Source organism: Populus euphratica, unplaced genomic scaffold, assembly GCF_000495115.2.
Source record: "Populus euphratica unplaced genomic scaffold, PopEup_1.0 scaffold67.1, whole genome shotgun sequence".
NCBI lineage: Eukaryota > Viridiplantae > Streptophyta > Magnoliopsida > Malpighiales > Salicaceae > Populus > Populus euphratica.
The window spans coordinates 58,121-69,624 of NW_011499914.1; the positions used below are offsets into that span (position 1 = coordinate 58,121).

Below are 11,504 nucleotides of genomic sequence, written 5' to 3' on the forward strand. Positions count from 1 at the left end.
ATTGATTGCAATCTTGTTTTAGCCATGGTAATGGAATGATAAATGTTGTGATTTCACGTAGCAATGCGTTAAATATTTGAAACTTAAGTATTGGAAATTTAAATAATTAAATGATAGTATACTATACTGAGATTGATATTTATGTAAATTAATTAGTATAAAACTACTAATTATGAATAATCAACAAAATTAACGAGGGTTGATAACAATTTACATACACAAATTAATTAGTTTTTTAAAATTACTATAACAATAATGATAAAATGACCAAAATAACTGCAAAATAAAGAGCTGAATATTTACATTATAATAAATGAAAAGTAACGACCAAATTATGAGAAGATTTTTCTATTGATTGTAATTATTTTTTAAAATATTTTTTTATTTATAAATATATAAAAATATTATTTTTTATTTTTTTAAATATTATTTTTGAGGTTAGCATATCAAAATAATTTAAAAATATTTAAAAAATTAAATTTTTTTGCCAATTTTTTTTATTAAACCTATAGGTCTATCTAAAAATTTATTAATTCCAAACTTAAACTAGATTACGTCTTATTTTGAATTAATTTAAAAATTAATACGATCAAATTTAGATTGACTTGTTTAAATTCTACCATGATTAAATTTAGATTGACTTGTTTAAATTCTACCTACCCAATCAAGTAAATTAAAAGAGGTTTTTTTTAATTTTTGTTATAAATAACTTTTTTATTTTAAAATATGAAAAAAAGGGGTTAATTCAGTAACCCCGCCACTTGAATTTTGTAACCGTGTTTGATAATTAGGAGAAAAACTAGTCAAATCAATTTACGACTATGCATTTGTTCTCGATTGCAAGGAAGATGGTTGGTTCCCACCTCTAATAAAGCTTTAATTCTTAGCCATACAACACTTTTCTTCTTTATCAACAGAAAAATTGACTTGGTAACCACTCAAGTCTCAACAACAAATAAAAATCATGGTTCATAAATTGCCTTCAATCATCTCATAAATTAAATTACACATTTTATTTTTATATTTGGAACTGTGTATAATGTGTTTATGAAAAATATTAAAGTAATATTTTTTTAATAGTTTTTAATATATTAATGTAAAAATTTAAAAATGTTATAAAAAACTATTTTAATATATTTTTAAATAAAAAAATATTTGTATATTTTTAGACTTTCTTGGATTGGATGATACTTGAGAATATCATAATGATTATCTTTTAAAATGAATTTTTAAAAAAATATATTAAAATAATATTTGTTTTATTTTTTAAAAATTATTTTTAATATTAACTTTTCAAAACGATATGAACACATAAAATAAAATTAATTTAAAATAAAAAAATAATTTTTTTTCAAACAAAACCAATTTTTTTCTATAAAAACTTTTAAAATATAAAAACAAAAGTTATATTAAGCTTCTATGTTCCCCTAATTTCCAGAGGATTCACAATTATCTCTAGCTCTCAATTGCCAAAATAGGACGTTTAGTACATATAATTGACCCCCCCTGAGATTCTTTCCTTAAAGTACTTATCTCAGCCACAAGTTCAAGTTCTAGGCGTGGACGTGACCAAAAATTCTGATGGGAAGGATAGGACAATAAGCAAAGGAAAATAGTGACCCTTTTGTCATGTAGAGGCAGTCATGTCATGTGCTAAAATCGTAAGCTACCACTTCATTTCCATGGAAATGAATGTGAACGTTGCTATATAAAGGCCCCCCTTTCAATCCTTCTTTCTCTCCATTCCATACTGAGAGAGCTCCCAGAAATGTGTAGAGGTAATCAGGAGAGAAGTAACCATGGCAGTTCTTGTAACAAGGAGGCTGTTTCACCTAACGCAACCTCAAGATTGGTTTGTTGTGAGCTATGTGGCTCGAGGGCAACATTGTATTGTCAAGCAGACCATGCATTTCTATGTCAAAAATGTGACAGATGGGTGCATGGAGCTAATTTCTTAGCCCTCAGGCATGTTAGAAACTTGTTATGCAACACATGCCAAAATCTTACACAGAGATGTCTCATTGGGGCTTCGACTGAGGTGATGCTTTCAACTATTGTGAGTCGGAGAGAAAGAAGGGATCGTAATTCTAATCTTGAAAAGAAGTGCCCTGGATCACTTAACATGCCCTTTTTGTTTCTTTGATTTTTGTTATTTCCTTCACTTTTTCTGTCCCTTTCTTCTTCTTCTTCTTCCTCTTCTTCTTTCGTTTTCTGGTGTTGGGTCAAGGATTTTTGTATCTTGAGATTTATTGAAAGGGAGCACAAAATTGTCACTTGGATGGTTTTCGATGCGTATGAGAATGGTTACAACTAGGTTTAAGTTGGTCAATTCTGTTATTTGCAGCATATCCAAATTCAGAGACCACAGCAGCTTTATTCCTGGAAAGAGGAGGGAGACACAGACAGGATAAACGGGTGATCTGAAAATAAAAATAAAAATAGAGGATCCCTGAAATTGTTCTCCATGTAATCCTCATAAAGAAGGATCCCTGAAATTGTTCTTCATGTAATCCTCATAAAGAAATTAAGTTATATCAGAAAATGTTTTTCCTTTCCTTCTCTTTTCTTTGGAGATTTTCTAATTTATTCACTTCTTTTCTGTACAGTTTTGCAAGTGTGTGTACATTCTATATATATATCTATATATATATATAGAATGTAAACGAAGCTATTAAGATGGTCATTGCTCACCAAAAAAAAAAAAAAACACCATGCATATGCAATTGATTTTCCTTGAGTAACTGCAAAATCTCATTTCAGTACTAGTCTAATTTTCCTCAGCTTTTTTTGGAGGAAAATTTCAACCAGAACTTTAATTCTTGCGGTGATTAAGACGTAGAGCATCTTCCATTTTTTTTGGTTAGGAGAGAAATGATCTGAACCATTAATACATTCAAAAGAAGAACATGCTAAATTAAAGAACACAAGAACGAACTGTTTATAATGATTCAGGTGGCGTTTTCGTATAAAATTCCAATTGCGAAGTGCTTTTAAGCAGAAGCAACATATTCTACACGACATTAACAGCAGCAACCATCGAGAAAAATGGCACGACATCACATTTAGGAGAGATGAAGAATGGTAGCTGTATCAGCATAAAGAGCATCATTATACACATCATCACCTTATCATCTTATGTTATCTAGGCTGTGATCCATAAGATAAGATAATGTTTGTAGCTGTTATCTAGGTTATTATGTCATGTCATAATTGGCATATACTACTGATGAAAATGTTGATGATAAGCATTGAAAAGGAAAATTATTTTGCATAAAGAAAGTTTTATATGCATTAAAAATTTATACGCGTTATTTTTAGAAATCTAAAAATACATATAAAAGTTTGTTGGTATAAAATTAAACAGACGGGATTAATATGTCTATATCAGGATGAAATTCCAACTATTTGGGCTGGAATTCCAACCATTTAGGTTGGCCTAATTATTTGTGAAATCCCAGCTGTTAAGGCCATACTTAATTGGCTAAGAGAATTTTTTTTTAAAAAAAAAGTGTATTATCATTTACCTTCAATTTTTTTAAACGATTATATTTTGAAGACTTTAACTAGTAAAAATAAGAGAATAAAATATTTATTATACAAATGTTACCTTTATTTACATAAAAAAAAAAGTTATTATCTTTGTGGGTTTTGTAAAATGAGAGTTTTTTCTACAAGAATAGTTAATTTTATCAAGTTTTAGCATAAAACATTTTTTATCTAAAAAATAGAAAATCCTTTGTGATTATAAGATCAGTTTTAAAGTATCATGTAAGGAGCTACCCTATTTTAATAATGATCTCGCGATGGATATTTCAATTGACATATGAAAACATGGCGAATTCAATGAAGATATAAAAATCTTGCTATATAAAAATCTTGCTATAAAACTTTTTTATCGAGTATATAGAAATCTTGCTATAAAACTTTTTTATCGAGTCATGAAGATTTCAATGGAGAAACTGAGATATTGTCATGGAGATTTTACATGAACCCTTGGAGAAATTCATTACTTTTATTCAAGAAATACAAAAAATGGAGATATAATTTTGAAAATCATTTGATCTAGGGTAATCTATCACGACGGTTTTTTCATGTTTATTCATGTCATATCTCCTTCTTCATATATTGTTGAAGGTATGCTCTAAACATTAATTTTTTAATTTTTTTTTTAAGACATGACATTCTTCAGTGTGATTATTATCATGGTAAAAGTGATATAACTTCTTAGGATTCCTTTTGTTAGTATCACTTTTCATTTACAAAATATTTTTCATGAAATGTCACAAATACCTTAACAAATGTAGTGGTAAGAGGTATGGTCAAGAGCTCAGATAATGTTAGACGATTACAAATGCATCCTATCTTGTGATATTTACTTTTTCCACTTGAATATAATTTTGCCTATTTTACAGTGAGAAGAGTTTTTTTATGGAGTATATACAAACATTTCTATAATAATTAGTTGTAGACACCACTAATTAGGACCTTGATGGAAATTGGTTATAGTAGATTTTTCATGTTTAGTATTTTCTCGTCTAATATCTAGAGATAAACTTAGTACTTTTTTATTTTTATTGGTTATGAAAAGAGCTTAGTTGTGCTTTTTTTTAACTGAAATATATAGTGTTAAAATGAGATAAGACCTTAACGTAGGATTTTGAAAGCCAAAAATGGAGTTAAATTCAATGTTTGTGATACCATACCCTGTCATATCCATGAAAAGTTATGTGGAGAACTTTTAACATGGTATCACTCTTTTATATTACAGGTTCTAGGATGTTTCTAGTGTTTTGTACCTAGAGATTTGTAAGGTATTCGTAGATGTCTAGATTGACTTTCATATTGATTTAATGTTTGGAGAGATAGGTGTATCACAAAGTTTAGAGTCTTTTGTTTGATGGGAATGATGCTTGTTCTTATAAGGTTTTACAATCACTAATCTTGCCTCGAGTTTAGGTCTTTTTTATCAAGGAGCGTGCAAGTAAGAGTTGGAGGAGAATTAATGGACATTGTCATAAATATGACTAGGATTCGTAGAGGATTGCTTTTTATAACAAGAGCTATTTTTTTTAAAAAGTGTGAGTATTGTGCATATTTTCCACATTATTTTGTCATACTTATTTGTAAAACTAGAGTTGTCTCTACACATCAGGTACATGTAACGAAGCTATGTATTGAATTTTTTTTTTGATGAAATGAAAGAGAATGAGATTGTTCTTATATGTCTAGAATAACCTAATTGAGCAATTACATGTTGAGATAGTTACTAGAGAGCCAGAAGGCTAGAGTTCTTACAACGAGAGATATGTTATTACCCCTTATTTTAAAGTTTTGTTAGCCATAGAAAATTTTGATGGGTGAGACGAAATAAATTAGCTTTTATTCGATTTTCATGGATGATGCCTTTGAGAAAGTAAAAAAAAACATTAAATAAAAATTAAATTTTTCACAGTTATATTATTAATATACCTAGACTTAACTACGAGTCCACAAGCTTTTCTCCAAATCAAGTTTTATATTGGAACAAGGAACCCTTTGATTCTTAAGTGAACAAGTGTAAGAAAAGTGTTGTGTGTATAAATATATATATATATATATATATATATATATAAGAGAAATATATGTATGAAAAAGAAAAGGTTTATGGCTTACATCTAGAATAGCATGATACATAGAGGTTGGCTTTTATGGTATTTGTATGGCTAGAATATGAATGTATGTTGCTCGGCCTAGTTTTCTATGGCTAAATAGAGTTTTGGCTAAGGATAGAAAATTGATTTTACCTAGTAATAAGTTGTATTTATATACACTGCCCTTTAGCTTTTTTCATGGTAAATGAAACGTATTATTGGTGTATTATTATTATTAGCTAGCCGTGATGGCTTTGTTGGTTGTGATGTCACCCTATCATTGTTGAACATTATTGGTGGAAATGTTGGTAATGACAATGTTATTGATATAGAAAACAGTGTCTACTCTGCATAGAAAAAGTTGTGCAAGCATATTGAGACATGATTGGATAGATCAGAGAGGCAGTGTCAATCTCGGGCTAAGAACTTTTTTTTTTTTTTTTTAATTTGAGTATTATCAAGGTGCTTTGGTATCATTTTTGTCATGCCTCAGTCTAACAGTGGAATAAACCATGCCTTTGCATCTACTTTCTTGTAGAGTTCTGGGAATGAATAAGTAAGATACTAAGGTGTTTTAAGCTAAGGGCTGCAGATGTGCAGCAAATCGAATACAGGAGCAACGAGCAGAAGTAAAAATTGACATGTATTATTCTGACAAATGAAATTCACTTTCCCTTTATTTTAACCAGACAACTTTAACTAAAACAAAATTCATTACATTGAACAGAGAAACTGGTAGATAATATGCATCTACAGTGCCCAAAATTGACTGCCAATAAGGGTGTTTCCTTAAGGCAAGTTGGTGGAAGAAAACCTAAAGAGGGTCTCCAATAGAAGAAGCTTAACAAGTAGTGATGGTTGTGGCAGCTCAGTTCTTGCCAGGAATGTGAGCAGCTTGTCCGACTCAAAAAAATCCAGGGGAATACTAGTGCTAAAGATCTGCCATTGCATGCCAAAAACCAGCTTGATTGGAACATCCCCCTCAAAAAAAAAAGAGATCATACACAAGGAAAATTATGCATCAACATAAGAAGTGGAAAGTATATCACCTTTTTATTTCATTTTCAGTATTCACTTGTAAGGAAAGGGATAAAGATTCAGTAATCTGGCTCAGAAATTGCTTGACAGAAGAGGGTCATAATCTTATGCTTCCCCAGCTTTAACAAATCTACCTTTTACTCGTTTTCGAGTATCAGCCCTGGCTTTACGAGAGGCATATCTGATTTGCTTTCTGAAACTGCAATAACATGACAATTGAGTGAATCTCTCAGAGTTGAAAGTAAGCATAATTTGTCATAGAAAAGACCACAAAGATTTTTGAAGCACTTGCGTTCGTGTCTTCTTCTTCTCGTTGTATCTCATCTTAGCCTTGTCTCTTGCGTGTGGAGAGCTAGCATCCAAATGTGATTCCCATGGTGATTCACCAGTCAGAAATATTGGCGATAATCCACAATCTTGATAATCAGCAGCACTACTTTCACCAATTATGTTGGATAGTGAAAGCGACATGCTTGGATGAACTTGTCCAGTACCAGCAGGAAATCCTAGATGGAGGTTTCTGCTGCAACTAGGATTTGTAAATATGCTGCAATTAGCATTACCACTTGTGTTCTGTATTGCACTAACAGGCCCAGAAACACAAGATGATTGGAAGGCAGCACAATCCTGTTGTCCCGATGATGACACCTGAAAAAGCACCACATAATGCAAATTAACATCTGACCTCAGATTAGTGTGACATGGAAAGAATAACTAACATGCATGTGATCGAAGATGGCTTCAGAGGAAAATTAGAGTCAGAGAAAACCTCTATAGCATTCTCGATAGGGCCATTAGACTCGGTAACTGATAAGTTTTTCTCCATTAACATGCAATCTTTTCCTACATCCTCAAACGGATATCTGTTATGACTTTCTGGACAGCCAAATATTCCATCACTGTTTTCGAAGTCCAATGGTATGTCATCCAAGTTGAGACCTTCACAGAGATCTTCACCATCAGAAAGTCCAATATCCTTAAAGATGGAACAACCCTGCTGCTTGAAAAGTTCTGTTTAAGTTAGGTTTAAACAGCCTTTCCTTGTGAATGAAGCAGCTAAGAAAAGATCAGTGTGAAAGGTTACCTTCGGCAGGTTTGACACCTCTGGCAACAGAGGCACTTGATCTGTAGAACAAGGCATGGAGGCAGGATTCGGCATGATAATGCTCGGCGGCCCCCTCCAGGATTCAAGCTTGGAACAAGATTCTAGTTCATTCAACTTGCCAGTAATCAAGCCAAACGATCCCTCATTTTCCCCTTGTTCCAACCATCTAATGCAATTCTCACTTATTGGCGCAGAATTCAGTGAATCCCGTCCTGAATCAAAGGCTCCTGAAGAAGGTCCCTGAAGAACCGATAACCAAATCTTCGGGAACTCAGCCAAAGAGTAGCAACCTGTATAACAATTCAACGCCCGAAGCTGATGCCCTAAGATTGAACATCCATTTGCTCTGCAATCACAGCCTTGACAAACAGACAACTTTTCATCTAAGCACCGTGCCATTGCAGGCTGTGAACTGCACTTATCGCATAGCAGCGAACGCGGATGCCTTCGCGACAAAAAGTTAGCCGAATGCACGCATCCATCACAGTGCAGGCACAGCTTTGCTGAATCTGGTTTACAGTAAACTACTGCCCTTGCCACTCCACAAAAATCACATACAGATTCCATGCTTCCTTCTCCTCTCCTGTAAACTAATTACCAACCAATTATTTCCCCTAACTGCACCACCTAAGGCTAAAACTTGTGGCGGAAATTCGGCCTTTTTCGTTTTAATCTTGAAACCATAGATGACGGGTCCCCTAATCCTTCACCATTTCTAAAACAAGCAGCAAGAACGTACAAAATAAAAAATAGAACACATAACCATTTAAATCACAGAAAAAAAAATGGTTACCAATCTCCACAAGAACAGACTTCAAGACTAATCTAATGTCATTATCAAAATACTAGATTAACATTATTAAAATCATGTAACAAAAACACTGAACAATGAACATATTTAATAACAGTGTGAATGGGAGGCACTTACCAATAAAAAAAAAGGCTGAATTTCCGCCTCTAACTTGATTAAATCAAAGTCAGTCTGATTTCAAGAAACTCAGAATCCATTAATCGAAGCACAAAGTGATTAATTAACAAAGATGATGATCAATGAAGAACTCTAGCAATATTGTTACTTGATTTGTGACACGATACAGAAATTAGGTGATGTCTGTTATTTAATCACGTTTTGCCTAGGATTAGTGGGTGTTCGACATGTGTCAGGATGTGGGCTTAAAGAAATGATTCTATGCGGACATGTACACGATTAATTAGGGGAAGGATTTATTTTGGCATGGTCAGGCTTGTTAAGCGGGGTCCAAGGACTGGAATGGCAAGGTGTTGTAAATAGGTGTGAAATGAGGGTGGGTTTGGTGGCAAAATGGGTCACAGAGAGATTGCCAAGTCAGCCCTCAAGATACGCTTTTGGTAAATTTCTGTTTAACATTGTGCTAGCACTTGCTGTCACGATTTAAACAAACAAATAAATAAATAATTTTTTAAAAGAATTTTCTAGTTGTGGTTTCTATATATATAATTGTTTAATGAGTTTTTGTATAGAAAATAAATAAAAAGCACATCATCATAAATAAAAAAACATGTTATTTTAATTTTTATAAACTAAGAGTTTAATACATAATTATGTGCGAATTTAATATAAATAACAGAAATTATTATTTCACAAATTAAATAATTTTTTATGTAATTAGATAAAAAATAAAAACGGCTATAGTGCAAGAAAATATAGTGTGCGCTTTTGATGTTGTGGTTTTGAAAAGGTTGATGCCATGATAATTGTGTTTTACTGACTTGGTGCTATTAAAATATTTTGTATTATATTATAGTAGTAAATAATTATATTTAGTTTATTATAACAAGAAGAAATAAAAAAAATTACTCAATGAAAACTTAGAGTGTATAATTTATAAATATACAAAAATAAAACTCAAGATAAACATGCTTTCAATATAAATATAATAAAAAAAACATATTAGCATGCAATATCAAATTATTAGTGTTTAAAAGTGTATTTTTATCAAGATTTTATATCATTATTTTGCACTTAAAATATCAATAACTCTTTAACTAAAACATGTTTTATGATAACAAGTTTAATACCATAAAATACCTATAATTTATGGTAAATGTTAATCTTAAATGCAGGCCTATCACATAAATAAAAGGATTGATTGATGAGTTTAAGTACTAAAATTGAAAGGATAAAGAGTGGGTCAAACTTAGAAAAGAGATACTGATTCAACTCAAACTAGAATACTATTCGATCATTGGGTTATATCTAGAGCTGTAGACCTTGGATTTAAGTCTACTCTATATGGATGAAAACCTAAGACATAGCTCTAAAACATTCATGGAAAAGTAAGACTCAATTTTGTTGTTAAAAAGTCAAAATCTTAGCAACAACAAAGAAGCCTGAATTTGTCTTACAACCCAAACATTATTGAGTATTCAACCCATATCTCGAGTACTAGAAGTCCAAATGGCCTCAATGTTTTTTTTTTTTTTTGGAAAACTAAGACAATTTTCTAGAACTTTCATTATTTAAATTTATCCAAATTCTGATATTAGTAATAACTTTTTGTTCAAACAAGAAGATAAAGATTAAACAAATGTTTGGTATTTTCATGGCACAAACCATGTGGTATAACCAACACTTGTGCTATAAAAAAAACTTGATTTGTTGCTAACATAAGTTATAATCATGAATATCTAACAACATTTACAAGAATTAGTATTATTCGAATAAGATAACTAATATAATCATGTTAATAATTTATAATCTGACTGATACCTCGTTTGTTTGTGGTTTCCAGTTGAGTAATAAGAGTTTATATTATACTTAGTTGAGATACCATTAATGGATTCTTTAACCTTGACAATTATTTTTATCATTGTTTAATCCTTTGATCAATATCACATCTCAAAGCTCTTTTTATTGTTGTTGTTGTTATATTATTGTTACTTATAATTTATATAGTTAACCTCCATGTGGTTTGATCCTAGTCTTGTTAGGTTATTTATTACTTCGACACTTTTGTTTAGGTGAAGACATCAATTTTTTGGTCGTACCAATTTTTGACGCCGTTGCCGGGAAGGGAAATTCTTGTACAAATTATAATAGTTATTTTATTTTCTCTTTTTAATTTTCATATATCTAACTTTTTTTTTGTTTCATTCTCTTTTATTTTCTTCATCCTTTTATTCTATTTTTGCACGTGCATGAGAGTGTGGTCATGTACATTAAGTGGTAGACTTTGTAGGATATTCTCATTATTTTCAGAAAATATGACCGAAGAAGATAACCAGTCACTTTATAATGAGAATAATGAGAATAATCGTGTTTGAACACTTAGAGACCACATGAATCCTACAAGAATAAGTGCACCATCATATATACTTTTCTCTCCTGATGCATCTCATTTCAATTTTAAGCCAGACATTATTTAACTTTTATATTCTTTTCATGGCTTAGATTTAGAAAATTCATACTTGCATTTAAGGAAATTTAAGAAGGTCTGCTATAATGATTCAAATTGTAGCATGAACAACATTAGATTAAAGTTTTTTTTCTTTTTTTATTAAAAGATAAAGATAAAACATAGCTATAAAATTTGAGACCTGGATCCATTCGTGCTTAAGATGAAATGCAACAACAGTTTTTTTAAAAAAATTTCTCATCTCATAGAACAAACTCTTTTAAAAGAAAAATCACCACTGACACGACTAAAAGATTGATGTCTTCTCCCAAGTGCAGGAGTGTCGAAGTAATAAAT

The 11,504-nt window shown here is 31.2% G+C and overlaps 1 protein-coding gene across 10 annotated transcripts; it reads right to left on the minus strand.

The window, feature by feature from the left end:
- Positions 1-6,265: 6,265 nt before the first annotated feature.
- On the minus strand, positions 6,266-8,842 carry LOC105134323 (zinc finger protein CONSTANS-LIKE 12-like). Of its 10 annotated transcripts, none has more exons than XM_011038680.1 (6): positions 8,702-8,842; positions 8,583-8,585; positions 7,753-8,356; positions 7,438-7,668; positions 6,961-7,316; positions 6,266-6,867 (listed from the first exon to the last, which is right to left on the minus strand). In XM_011038680.1, the coding sequence occupies exons 3-6, from the start codon at positions 8,338-8,340 to the stop codon at positions 6,774-6,776; spliced, it is 1,269 nt and encodes a 422-aa protein (XP_011036982.1). In that variant the 5' UTR covers positions 8,341-8,356; positions 8,583-8,585; positions 8,702-8,842; the 3' UTR covers positions 6,266-6,773. The 10 variants fall into 10 exon arrangements, 9 of the variants coding, with proteins under 9 accessions (XP_011036982.1, XP_011036980.1, XP_011036979.1 ...); XM_011038678.1 differs by having other exon boundaries at positions 7,753-8,363; XM_011038677.1 differs by having other exon boundaries at positions 7,753-8,488.
- Between the last annotated feature and the right edge of the window lie 2,662 nt (positions 8,843-11,504).